The 14352-nt window shown below is 50.7% G+C and overlaps 1 protein-coding gene across 1 annotated transcript in view; it reads left to right on the plus strand.

The window, feature by feature from the left end:
- The window catches only part of MPP1 (MAGUK p55 scaffold protein 1), a 203656-nt gene that overhangs the window by 112623 nt on the left and 76681 nt on the right, over nt 1-14352 (plus strand). The window contains exons 3-6 of the mRNA XM_085630367.1: nt 1093-1171; nt 8362-8447; nt 11545-11613; nt 13998-14194. Coding sequence (XP_085486493.1) covers nt 1093-1171; nt 8362-8447; nt 11545-11613; nt 13998-14194 — 431 coding nt within the window. The remainder of the gene's footprint in view (nt 1-1092; nt 1172-8361; nt 8448-11544; nt 11614-13997; nt 14195-14352) is intronic.

Consider the following 14352-nt stretch of genomic DNA (forward strand, 5'->3'; position numbering starts at 1 on the left):
GAAAAGAAAAAATGTGTTCTGGGACTTGTAGTTCTTTCATTTACGTTCATGAAAATAGTCTTTACCTCCACAAGGTGCTGAACACTCTGCAACACCTGGGGTGTCAGGGAACATTAAACACTTTAATTATATCCCAACTTGCATGCTTCAATTTGTCCGGGCTATTATGGATGTGAAGCAGGGGAGCACATTCACCCAGCCACAGAAGCCCCTGAATTGGCCGAGACACTAACACTTAGTAAAATAAAAAGTAAAATAAAAAGAGACAGAACCTCAGCCAGGTGGTTCCGGAGGCTTTTGGGTCAATTATGGCAACTGCCCAATTTACAAATGTGACTTGCAAAGATTCACCTCACCCAACATAATGACCAAATAAAGACACTCGTACAAGTACGATTCTCCAACACCACAGCCACAGCGAGACATGTGGTTTCAATTATCGCGCCCGTGTCTGGGCACGATAATTGAAACTACATGGCGGCGGTGCGGGTAACTGACACCAATAGGCCATGGGCGGAGCAATGCGCCCGCCTTTGGCCAATTGCGTGCTGTCTTTGATAAAAAGACGCCCGCAAAGGCCAATAGCGTGGGCCAAAAGGAAAGGCACACGCACGAGTGTGTGCGATTCCTAGGTTCGTTTTTAAACCCCCTAGAAGAAGTCTTGCGCCTAGCGTTGCAGTGCGTAGCACTGCTCGTGCAGCGCTACACACTGCAACACTAGGCGCGAGACCTAAAACGTGGTGGGCAGGTCGAGGTTGTGCGGAGAGAGCACGGGATGGGGCGGGGGATTGGGGTACGAGGGACTATAATGATAATAATAATAATTTTTAAAAAAAGTTAAACTTATCTGCTGCTTCTGCCTCTCGCGTCGCTCCTCTGTGCCGGGTCTTCTGTGTCCCAGCAGACACTGTGACTACGTCACAGACTCCCTGTCCAATCCCCGCGCTGCAGATCAGCAGTAAAACGCCAGCCCGTGGCCATCCACCGCTGGTGTGCACACCGCCACATACTGCTCCTGTCTCGTGTGTGCACGGTGTCTCATGTGTTGCTATCTCTTCGTGTACTGAACCTCCTTCCTCCTCTCTCCTCCAGGGCATCACGTTGAAGCTGAATTCAAAGCAGAGCTGCATCGTTGGACGCATCCTGCATGGTGGCATGATACACAGACAAGGTAAGGAGACAGTCTGTGTGCCCAGGTGGGAGGGCACTGATCCACAGATGAGGTGAGGGAACCGTCTGTGCGCCCAGGTGGGAGGGCACTGATCCACAGATGAGGTGAGGGAACCGTCTGTGCGCCCAGGTGGGAGGGCACTGATCCACAGATAAGGTGAGGGAACAGACTTTGCAACCAGGTCGGAGGGCACTAATCCACAGATCAGATAAGGTGAGGGAACAATCTTTGCGCCCAGGTGGGAGGGCACTGATCCACAGATAAGGTGAGGGAACAGTCCATGTGATCATGTGACATGATCGACAGACAAGCTAAGGGGACCGTCACAGCACAGGAGCTGGGCTCAGTGGGAGATATTGGTGGTATTGTTCTTGTGATGGTTGCAGATGACGTGGCTGTGTGTGTGTGTGATACCTATGAGCACTTGTGGGAATGTGTGGGGGTAGAATGTTGAATGGGAATGATGTGGAGGTTAAGAGCAAGGTACGCATTTGAACGGTGTTGGCAAGTTGGACCACCTTGTCTCTGTGCAACTCCATGTTTGTTTCAGAAAAAAGACTTGTGGAAATGTGCAGTTGTCTCGCTATCATCACTCCACTTCTAACTTCACCCTGTTCACAGATGAGTAACAAGGCGTAGGTGGGGTAACTTCTGGGAAGAGGATCGGAGTGCAGATGGTGAGGAGTTCATGCGTGAGGAGGGGGCGCAGGTGTTTAGGTCTTCATGTGTGAGGAGCAGTGCACATGTGATGAGGTGTTCATGGGTGAGGAGCAGGCGCACGTGGTGAGGTGTTCATGGATGAGGAGTAGGGTGCAGGTGTTAAGGTGGTCATGGGTGAGGAGCGGGTACAGATAGTGAAGCGTTCATGGATAAGGAGCGGGCGCAGGTGGTGAAGTGTTCATGGATGAGGAGCGGGGTGCAGGTGGTGAGGTGCTCGTGGACGAGGAGCAGGGCACAGGTGGTGAGGAGTTCATGGGTGAGGAGCGGGGCACCGGTGGTGAGGTGTTCATGGGTGAGGAGCGGGGCACAGGTGGTGAGGTGTTCATGGCTGAGGAGCGGGGCACAGGTGGTGAGGTGTTCATGGGTGAGGAGCGGGGCACAGGGGGTAAGGTGTTCATGGGTGAGGAGCGGTTACAAATGGTTAGGTGTTCATGGGCAAGGAGCTGGGCACTGTTGGGGAGGTGTTCATGGATGAGGAGCGGGCGCAGGTGGTGACGTGTTCATGGTGTGGAACGGGGTACAAATGGTTAGGTGTTAATGGGTGAGGAGCAGGGCACAGATGGGGAGGTGTTCATGGGCGAGGAGCCGGGCACAGGTGGTGAGGTGTTCATGGGTGAGGAGCAGGGTGCAGGTGGTGAGGTGTTCAGGGGGGAGGAACCAGGTGCAGGTGGTGAGGTATTCATGGATAAGGAGCGGGGCACAGGTGGTGGGGTGTTCACGGGTGAGGAGCCAGGCACAGCTGGTGAGTTGTTCATGGATGAGGATTGGGCACAGGTGGTGAGGTGTTCATGGGTGAGGAGTGGGGCGCAGGAGGTGAGGCATTCATGGGTGAGGAGTGGGTTACAGGTGATGAGGTGTTCATGGGTGAGGAGTGAGGTACAGGTGATGAGGTGTTCATGGGTGAGGAGCGGGGCGCAGGTGGTGAGGTGTTCATGGGTGAGGAGCGGGGTGCAGGTGGTGGTGTTCATGGGCGAGGAGCAGGGCACAGGTGGTGCGGTGTTCATGCGTGAGGAGCGGGGCACAGGTGGTGAGGTGTTCATGGGTGAGAAGCGGGTACAAATGGTTAGGTGTTCATGGGCAAGGAGCTGGGCACTGTTGGGGAGGTGTTCATGGGTGAGGAGTGGGGTACAGGTGGTGAGGTGTTCATGGGTGAGGAGCAGGGCACAGGTGGTGAGGTGTTCATGGGTGAGGAGCGGGGCGCAGGTGGTGAGGTGTTCATGGGTGAGGAGTGGGGTGCAGGTGGTGAGGTGTTCATGGGTGAGGAGCGGGGCGCAGGTGGTGAGGTGCTCGTGGACGAGGAGCAGGGCACAGGTGGTGAGGTGTTCATGGGTGAGGAGCGGGGCACCGGTGGTGAGGTGTTCATGGGAGAGGAGCGGTCCTATCCCAGACCAATGATGAAGGCCAAGACTACTCCCTAGAGAGCAGCGTTGGAGTGCCATTGAGAGGGAGGCCTTTGCTGTGGTTTGGTCCCTGAAGAAGCTGAGGCCATACTTGTTTGGCACTCACTTCCTAGTTCAAACTGACCACAGACCTCTCATATGGCTAATGCAGATGAAAGGGGAAAATCCAAAACTACTGAGGTGGTCCATCTCCCTACAGGGAATGGACTTTGAAGTGGAACACAGACCAGGGACTGCCCATGCCAATGCAGATGGACTTTCCAGGTTCTTCCACTTAGACAATGAAGACTCCATAGGACAAGGTTAGTCTCATCACCTTTCGTTTGGGGGGGGGGTTGTGTGAGAAAGTGCCATCTTTCTTGCATGTTATGCCCCCACTTTTTGCTAAATTGCTGAATGTACTTCGATTGAGTGTACCCTGGGTTCCTGCCAATCAGGTGCCCAGGGCCTATGTTCCTTCCTTAAACCACACAAACTCCAAATTGGCAAACCCTAGCCACATGTCAGCCCCTAGTAAATGGTACCCTAGGTACCCAGGGCCTTGTGACCAGGGAAGGCCTCTAAGGGCTGCAGCACTCATTGTGCCACCCTCAGAGGCCCTGTACCCTTACACACACACACTGCCCTTGCAGGCTGAGTGTCTGGGTGCAGGACAAAACAAAGAGTCGACATGGCACACATCACTGTGTACCATGCCCATCACCTACACTGCCAAGGCATATGTCAGCCACCCCTCTAGCTGGGTGCATTACGCCTATGGTGTGGGCACAGGAGCAGGAGCCCTGTGCCCCTACAGTACCCGGGTCCATTCCTGGGCACTGTAAGTGCAGTGCTGTCATTTAAGAATACATGGTGCTGAGAGCTTGTCAAACACGAGCTCCACAGCACCATATTGGCAACACTGAAGCCTGGGAAGTTTGGTATCAAACTTCTCAGCACATTGAACCCACACTGATGCCAGTGTAGGATTTAATGTACTAAGCACCCCAGAGGGCATCTTAGAAGATGCCCCCTTACAGCTAACTTGCAATCCACGTCTGCTCTGAGGCTGCCCAGGCTGCCACACAGCAGACACGTTGCTGGACCCCTGGGTGGGAGAGCCCCTGCTCTCCCGGGCCTGCAACAATGCACATACTGGGTGAGGTGAGAAATCTCCTCCTCCAGGATGAGCAAAGGGAAGCTTCAAAGGCATGCCGCCAGTTGGAGTTTCCCCAGGCCACTGCAACCCCCCACTCTGGCGGGAAGCTTGGCCGGAAACCCCATACAAGGACAGGGGATGTGCCAGCCTGCCCACCCCACCCCTCAGGTGGGGGAGGCGAGGTGAAGCACATCTCCGGGCTCTCGCCATCTTGAAGATGGGAGGCCCTACCCTATCAGGATTAGGCTACTGCCCCCCTCCCACAGGAGAGAGGCAGGATAGGGGGTGTACCCACCCCAGGACAAGGACCCATTGGTCCCTGGCCTTCACCTACCTGTAACGCCCCTAAATCTAGTATTTAGGGGCCCCCTGAACCTTCCTTCCTCAGATTCCAGATAGAAAAACGACAAGAAGAGCAAGAAGAACAAAGACCTGCCCTGCAGCTGCTAAAAAGAGAAGAAGACACCAACTGCTTTGGCCCCAGCCCTACCGGCCTGTCGACTCTCGAACCTGCACCAGCGCGGCATCCCACGTGGCCAGCAACCTCACCAACCCCGGAGGACCTGGCTACCTTTTAGCTCTAAGCCCCTGGGACTCCCACGAGTAGAGGCTCTACTCAAGAAACCTACTTGCTATCCCTGGCACCAGCCCGGGACCGCGGACCCAACACACTCTGCACCAGCCAAGCCTGGCCAGTGCCGGAGTGGACAAAGACCCAGAGGACGACCCCACGGCGACTGTGACCCAGAGTCCGGCACCCAAGGACCCCCCTCGACATCCCGGAAGAAGCCTGCAGCCTCAGAACCAAGTGCCACCCCAGCCGCGATCAACCAGAGGGTAAGATTCCCGACGTCAAAAGGCACCCCTGCACCGGGCGCCCTGCGACCCCCTGTGCCCAATCCCGGGGTACCCACCTAACCTACAACTACCCAACTTACCTCTCGAAGTGGTGGTGGCACCTGAAACATCCTCGTCCCCGAGCCTGCAGCCTCTTTCCAAACCGGAACATTCCCATTGATTTCCATTGAGCGCCCTAAGGCTCAAAAGCACCCTGCACCCAGCCGCCCGAGTGGCCCTGGCAGTGCCCTCTCTACACTAACCTACTTCCCCACTTGCCCTGAGTAAGTGACCAGGAGCCCAGCTCCCACAGTCGCGTGGCTTGCCAGACAGCAGCCACCAACCAAGGCCCCCCTATCCCTCATAGGATAACATTGGGCCCAACTCTCTCTGCACCCGGCCGTCCTGAAACCGCTGAGGGTGAACCAACTGTACCTACCTGACACTGGGGGACCCCTGAGTCCATGCCCGGAATTTCAACACTACCAGTCGAGTACCTACCCTTAAACCGCTAACTTCATTTTCCTCATAGGGTAACATTGACTGGCTTTTTCTTCAAAAATCTTCTAAGTGTGAACTTTTCAAAACTGCAAAAATTCACCAAAAATCAGCCAAGTGACAAAAACGAATTTACTCACCTGCTCCTAGGTGAGCTCCCAGTGCTGGATCTTGGTGCCCAGCCCTGACTCTGAAAAGTGTTCACAACTATACTTACTTCTAACTCATTTTTCTCCCATAGGAAACCATTGTCTGCTTTTCTGTGAAATTTCTTCTAAGTATCTACTTTTGCAAATTTGAAATATTCTTTTAAAATCGTACCATTTCTGCAAACGAAATTACTTACCTGCTTTTGATAAGGACCCCAGTCCTGGGTCTAGGCACCCAGTCCTGGATTACTAAAGTAACGATAAAGTACTCTACCTGCAATTTGAATTTCTTGCCATAGAGATCCATTGAATGTTTTCTGTGAAATATTTTCTAAGTGCTAACTTTTGAAATAGCTAAATATTATTTAAAAATCATTACAGTTATTAAGTCGACTTTCCTCACTTGATTCTGAATACTGACCCCAGGCTGGTTCTAGGATCCAGACCTGGAATTCCAAAAGTAATCTGAAAAGTAATTTATTACAAATAACCTGAATTTACCATTGAGCTCAATGCATTGTTATGTTTAGGAAATAGGATTGTTTATTACAACCAACTGTGACTGTTTACACAAATTTATTGCTTGAAACAAAAGTATTTATATTCAACCTCTCATTCTGAGAAAGTATATTTTTACCCCCTTTGTGGTTCTAAAAATAAAACAAGCATATATTTTATATATACAAATCATTGGCCTAGAGTTCAGTTATTGAGTGTGTGAAACCATTTGCTGACTGAGTGTGTACAATAAATGCTTTACACTGTCCTCTGGTACTGCCTTACTGCTCGACCAAGCTACCACTTTTGAGAGTAAGGTCATACCTAACTTTGACCTCTATCAGCCTCTGGGGGACTGTGGACTCTGTACACCCTGTACCTATTAGGGAACAGTATATACAGAGCCACTTTCTCACACACACCCATCACAGCAAACATTATACACGCTCACTTTACATTTTATATTTGATGGAGGGAGCAAGACTGGACATCACTCTTTTCATCATTTATGGAATGTATTTCACTCTGCAAAACAAAACACTCTGCAGGAGACCGTGGGTGTCGAGAAGAGACGTCATTCGTACTCCATAACGGAGCACCAGGAGGCAACTGCCAACCTGGAGGAGAGCATTCTATGAGTCGCGCATGGAACGCGTAACATCATGTGCTCCACCACTACCACTCTCACAGACACTAGGGGGCATATCAGCAACAACCGGCGATAATTATCGCTCAGCGCACTTAGCGCTAGGATAATTATCGCCAGGTAACATGGATTTTTATCGCTGAGATAGCGTGCTATTAGCAACGCTTATCTCCTCAGCGATACAAATCCTCACGCTAACTGCCTAACGTGAGATTATCGCTGGAAACCCAGCGCTAATCTCACGTAGTGTGGCGTTAGCTTGCTGATAGGGACTCACAAACTTAGCCATGATATCCACCTTCCATAGGATATCATGGCTAAGTCAGTCCTGAAGCAGGCGGAAGGAAAGTAGCGATAACCGGGGTTATGGCTACTTTTCCTGCCGCTATGCTTCATAGCGTGGGGCTTGATGATAGGAGAAATGTCGCTTAGCGACATTTCTCCTGTCATGTCAGGTCAGGAACGCCCACTTTGCATCTCATTAGAGATGCAAAGCTGGGCGTTAGGAATCCCCACGCTAAAGCAAGGTTTCACACGTTAGTGTGGCATTGCTAATTAGGCGATAAAATTATCGCCGCTTTCACCGAAAACGGCTGCAAAAGCGGCGATAATTTTTTATCGCCTCCTTGTAAATATGCCCCTAGCAGATTACTACACACTCTTTACTCCAAACCCATTTTATCATGTATCTCACTCACTCTCCTCAAATGTATTTGGTATTGATTGTGAACACATTTTATCAGTTTGTCACCATAATATGTTTAGCTAAGATGGAGAGTGGTGACCTAAATGTTTCAACCCCCTCTGATAGTGTGCGTTGTATCAACATGCGGCAGTGACAGCGCTACTCAAGCTACAGTCTGTAATCTAACATTCCTGAATTGTGATTTACATTATGCCAAACCCTCGACTTGTCTTATGTCTAACCTGTGATGTGTGTTATATCTAACCTGTGAATTATGTTGTCTAACCTGTGACGTGTTTTATGTTTAACCTGTGACGTGTGTTATGTTTAACCTGTGAATTATGTTATGTCTAACCTTTGACTTGCGTTATGTCTAATCCGTGACTTCTGTTATGTCTAACCTGTGACTCGTGTTATGTCTAACCTGTGAATTATGTTATTTCCAACCCGTGACGTTTGTTATGTCTAACCGGTGAAGTGTGTTATGTGTAACTGTGAATTATGTTATGCCTAATCTGTGACTTGTGTTATGTCTAACCAGTAAATTACGTTATCTCTAACTCGTGACGAGTGTTATGTCTAACCTGTGATTTGTGTTCACCGTTCCTCTCCACTACAGGTTCACTCCATGTTGGGGATGAGATCCTGGAGATCAATGGGGCAAGTGTCACCAACCACTCTGTGGACCAGCTCCAGAAGATGCTGGTAGGTAGCAATCTGTGTGTGCTCTTTCCATGCCGACGCTCTGCACACAGTCCCTGGCTACACTGCGTGCCCACACTCCACACATGAAAGTAGCATCCACCCGACTCCTTACACCTTTCCACATCTTTGTCTATTTATCCTCTCTTATGTCCATGTATCCTCCCCCATTCTACCATAGCTTTCGATGTCCCACACCTGAAACGCTACCCTCCGCACCTACTCACACATCCCTTACTCTCCTCTGATCCTTGTCCATCCATCCTACTCCATGTCCATGTCTCCTCCTTCCTTCTATCCTGCCTTCCCATACTCCACACATGAAGCCCCCATGTGCCTTACCCCCACACGTCCCTTACTCCTTTGCAACAGCCATCTCTCATGCTGCCTGCCACACTCTATGCACCCACTCATGGCCACACTCCTTGCATCACACTCATGGCCACACTCCTTGCATCACACTCATGGCCACACTCCTTGCATCACACTCATGGCCACACTCCTTGCATCACACTCATGGCCACACTCCTTGCATCACACTCATGGCCACACTCCTTGCACCCACTCATTGGCCACACTCCTTCCACCCACTCATTGGCCACACTCCTTCCACCCACTCATTGGCCACACTCCATGCACCCACTCATGCCACACTCCTTGCACCCACTCATTGGCCACACTCCATGAATCCACTCAGGGTGACACTCCATGCACCTCACTCATGGCCACACTCCTTCCACCCACTCATAGGCCACACTCCGTGCACCCACTCAGGGCCACACTCCTTGCACTCACTCAGGGCCACACTCCTTGCACCCAATCATTGGCCACACTCCTTGCACCCACTCATTGACCACACTCCATGCACCCACTCATTGGCCACACTCCTTGCACCCACTCATTGGCCACACTACATGCACCTACTCATTGGCCATACTCCATGCACCCACTGAGGGCCACACTCCATGCACCCACTCATTGGCCTCACTTCATGCACCTCACTTAGGACCACACTCCATGCACCCACTCAGGGCCACACTCAATGCATCCACTCAGGGCCACACTCCATGCACCTCACTCATGGTCACACTCCTTGTACCCACTCATTGGCCGCACTCCATACACCCACTCATTGGACACACTCCATGCACTCACTCAGTGGCCACCCTTCCTACCCACACTCCGCACCTGGAACCACCACACCTGTGCCCTGTTTCTATCTAATATCAGTACAATCCTGTATGGTTGGGTAGGGATAGGAATATATGTCGATGTTCTGGTACTGTTTTAAAATTTGTACGTGTATCTTCCCTAAGTGCGGATGCAATCTGCTTATTTTACTTTCTTTTTTCCATATTGCTATATTTTTATTATCATCTCATCCTCTTCTTCCCAATTCAATAACCGTGTAATCTTTTCTCAATTGGGTATTCAATAAAAAAATATATATATATAACCACCACACACCTAATGTATTTAGACATCTCAGCTTTGCTTGTCAGAATCCTTGTCCCTTCCCCCTCCTTCCCCTTCTCTCTGCTCCCTCCTGTACTCTTCTCACTCAGTGCACAGCTCCTAAGTGCGCAGTCCTGGCACCCCGACTCTCCTTCCTCCTTCCTGCTCCCGCGCTTCCCATGTCTAGACTCCCGAGTCCATCTTTTGTGTGCACCTCTGACTCGTGTGCTGGGCAGAGTTTGCAATGAGCAGTAAGGATGGGCAGTTCAGTACCTGATGATGGAACGCAGTGAGTGAGCAGATGGTGAGACAAGCACTCCAAATCAGAGATAGTAAAGTCCACTGAGACATTCAGGGGTGGCTTGTGGTACTCCTGTTAAGTGCAGACAGGGCTGATGCCTGCAGTGGTCTTCTGGTATGTGAGTAGTGTCTTTTGTAGGGGCGAGTATGAAGGTGAAAGCCATACCCACTCTGGGAGGCCTTTTCTTTCGATCCTGTAGGTCCACCAGGCACCTACAGCTCCAGAGCATTGACCCAGAAAGCAAGGAGAGGAGGGTGATGCATTTGTAGAGGATGCAGGGGAACCACCGTGTGATGCAGACGCCAACACATGGTCCTCAATGACACCTGCCCTCCTGGTGCCACATATGCAAAGCACAAAACTCCCCTCACTGCTCACCCACTAGGGTACACAAGCAACTCCCTTCACTGCTCACTGCACACTCACAGAGAAAGATAAGCAACTCCACACACCAACTAGGTCACACGAGCAACTCCCTTCACTGCTCACCGCACACTCACAGAGAAAGATAAGCAACTCCACACACCAACTAGGTCACACGAGCAACTCCCTTCACTGCTCACCGCACACTCACAGAGAAAGATAAGCAACTTCACACACCAACTAGGTCACACGAGCAACTCACTTCACTGCTCACCATGCACCCACTAGGGAAGACAAGCCACTCCACACACTGCTCATCACACACTCAAATGAGAAGAGAACCAACTCCCTTTGAAGCTTACCACACACTCACAGGGGGAGACAACCAGCTCCCTTCACTGCTCACTAAACACCCACTAGGGCACACATGCAACTCCCCTCAATGCTTACCACACATCCACTAGGGAACACAAGCATCTCCCCTCACTGATCACCACACACTCACAGGGAAAGACAATCAACTACCCTCTCTGCTCACCACACACCCACTAGGCCCACACGCAACTCCACTCACTACTCACCACACACTCGTAGGGGAAGACAACCTACCTTTACTGCTCACAATACATCCACTAGGGAACACAAGCAACTTCCCTCACTGCTCACCACACATTAAGGGGAGAAGACAACCAACTCCCTTCACTGCTCACTACACACTCACAGGAGAGAGAAGAGAACCAACTCCCCTCACCACTTACCCTTAGGAGAGCGGATGCCACTGAGGTGGTCTTGCATAGGAATAAGCGGCAGGGGCCACCGTCAGAGCCCTCTGGGAGGTCCACTGAGGATGGGGAAAGCCAACAGGGCCCCTTGATACCAAGAAGAACCGGTCACAGAGGGAGCTGTGCCAGTGACGTGCAGCCGGTAGCCGCTGGCTGGGAGGGCGTGACACTCTAATCTTGTCTTCATTTTGTCTTGCAGAAGGAGGCCAAAGGGACAGTGTCACTCAAGGTGGCCCCGAATCAGCAGAGCCGTCTGCCGCCTCTACAGGTATGGAACTCACCTCTTTGGGGCAGCCGGTGTGTGTGGCCTTCCCACAGCTGTCCAAACACAGCTATTCTTGATTATGGGAATCATCCTGCAGTGCACAAGCCATCATTAAGCCGCCTTTCTTTAGGTGCTTGCGCTTTCAAATTTAAGAAAATATCCATTAACAGAATTATTTTACTGTTTTTAATTCTCAACCTATGAATCATTTTCAATAACTTGCTTCAGTTGAATAATTGGAGATGTGTAATCTTGACTTCAGTATTTTAGAGTAAGATCATGGCTATTGACTTTATAAAAAACCTTCTCACGGTCCATACGTATCAGTGCCCCCTGTCAGCACTCATGGGATCACGTAGACTTCGGTCTTGGAGGTATCGCCCTGAAGAGGGACCATCTTGGTCCAAAATGCACTGGGGTCATTGATGCGAATCGTAGATATGTTGTTTTTCTCACCATTGACGCAGCTCAGCACAGCAACTCTGGTTGCCGCATTGCACCGAAACCTAGACTATCTGCCCCTGGTTCCTCAAGTCCTGCAGTCTGGGCCATTCCTCTTAGCTCTTTCTTTGCAATGCTGGCATCCATTATAGATGTGCTGATTGGCTGAGTGGTACTAGTTGTGTAAACCAGCCTGTTCAGTCCCTTTCTTTAAGCCCTCCTGGTTCTTGTTTCTATCCTCCTTTCGTGTGCTCTCCCCATCTTACCATATGATTGGTCAGTGTCCCTCCCTGGCTTTCCCCATGTTCGAGAGCACCACTTTTGAACTCACCAGATGTTGGATGTGAGTGCAGGGAAGGCTGATCCTGGTACCTGTCCCTACAGCTCTGCTCGGTCACTGTTTGCATGAAGTTTCCATGCACCGGCCTGTGCTTTGGAAGCCTACTGAGGTTGGCTGATGAACAGTTAAGGGACGTCAGGTTCTGCTCTGATCCAGCCACTTTCTTGAGTGTCTCGTTGGTTTATCGTGATGTTTCGGAGTAGAGAACAGGGCGGAAGCTGTGCTGACTGGACAGCAGAGCTTGTGGCTTTATGTGCCACAGACGTGATCTTATGTCTATAGTAAAGCACATGAGGCTGAAGGGTCTTCTTGTTACCTAGAGTAGAAGGGATGGGGTGCAGCATGTGACCAATGCCTTCCTATCTTTACTGTGTTTTTACATTGTACACCAGGGAATTAAATGGCCTTTGTGTACTGCATCTGAACTGGTACCTCACACAAGGTTGTACCTCAAGTGGAAGAGGTGGAAGACCTCATGTCCAACTTGAATAATGGACTGACTTCGAATAATATGGATCTCTGAATCTTTTTGCCAGAGTGATATCTTCCAACAATATCCAGTATTCTCATTCAGTCCTGTATGTCATACTTATCCGCAAAAGTCTACACTGTCAAAGCAGGAGTTTGTCCCTCTTATGGTATCCAACCATGAACCATTAGGGCTTCTCCCATTCACACACCAGAAGTGCCAAAAGCCTTGAGTTGACCTTCAGAGAACAAGTCAATACAACATCCTAACTGCCTGGTGGTGGCAATCTCTTTTCTCAAGACCAAGCCCTGCCTTATGGCTCATAACTCCCAAGCTACTGCTCAGCACCTCATCGTCTCTACCGCTGACTCGGAAAGGCCCATTTCTGCCACCCTGAGTCCACCCTAGCCCCCTGGAAGCAGTCTTCCTGGACGCATGTCACCCGATCGCAGGCTCAGAAGACATTTGACCACATCACTCCCATTCTGGGAGACCTGCACTGGAGATGGGCAGTTCCTTCCTCAGCAGCTCTGAACATACCTGTCCCACCAGAAAGCCTCTAGAACTGTAATCTGTCAGCATTGACTGAGGTCCCTCGCTGGCACTCAATGATCAATGCAAATTCAAAAGTACATGCGTTGTTTCTTCATGTATACGTCTCTCTATTATCTTTTACCCAAACAATGTTTTCAATTCCTTGTGCCGCATACAGTGCTCTGCTGCCCCCTGGGCCTAACTCCAATGAGATACACTAAACAGAAGTAAAAGCATTTCTGAACTGGGGGGGAAAGGGGTTCTGCCTATGGATATGACACTCTGCCCATACAGATGGCACCCGTTCCAGTGCACAGACAGAGCGTTCTTCTTACTCCAGACCACATAGATGTACACACCAGTGATCCTTGGGTCTGCACCTCAAAGCACACTCACCCTCCTCTGCCTTCATAGGCATGCATCAGCTGCACCACTAGACCCTGCAATAGAAGCGCAGTCACCCTCTCCTCACTGCACGCACATAGCACACTCACTCACTGTGACCTCACTCCCTAAGTATGGACATGAGTGTGCCTTCCATAGAGTTCACCGACTTTTACCCTGCCTCCCTCATCTTACTCATGTGTGTCTCTCTCCCTCCAGATGTACATGAGAGCCCAGTTCAACTACGACCCAATGCAGGACAGCCTTATCCCCTGCAAGGAGGCCGGGCTGAAGTTCAAGACTGGTGACATCATCCAGATCATCAACAAAGACGACTCCAACTGGTGGCAGGGCAGAGTGGAAGGTACCGCGACAGAGAAAGCCGGTCTGCTCCCCTCTCCTGAGCTGCAAGAGTGGTAGGTTCCAAGATGGAGGCCTATGTATGTTTGTGTGCGTGGGGCTGGGGAGGTACTGGGAAACTTTATCTAGGGGCCGGAGGACCTTAACAACAGTACTACGCACAGTCCGAAAAACGTCAAGAACAGACAAGAGAGAAGGGTTTCCTCAGTGACAC

Source organism: Triturus cristatus, chromosome 10 (genome assembly GCF_964204655.1).
Source record: "Triturus cristatus chromosome 10, aTriCri1.1, whole genome shotgun sequence".
In the NCBI taxonomy this organism is placed as follows: Eukaryota; Metazoa; Chordata; class Amphibia; order Caudata; family Salamandridae; genus Triturus; species Triturus cristatus.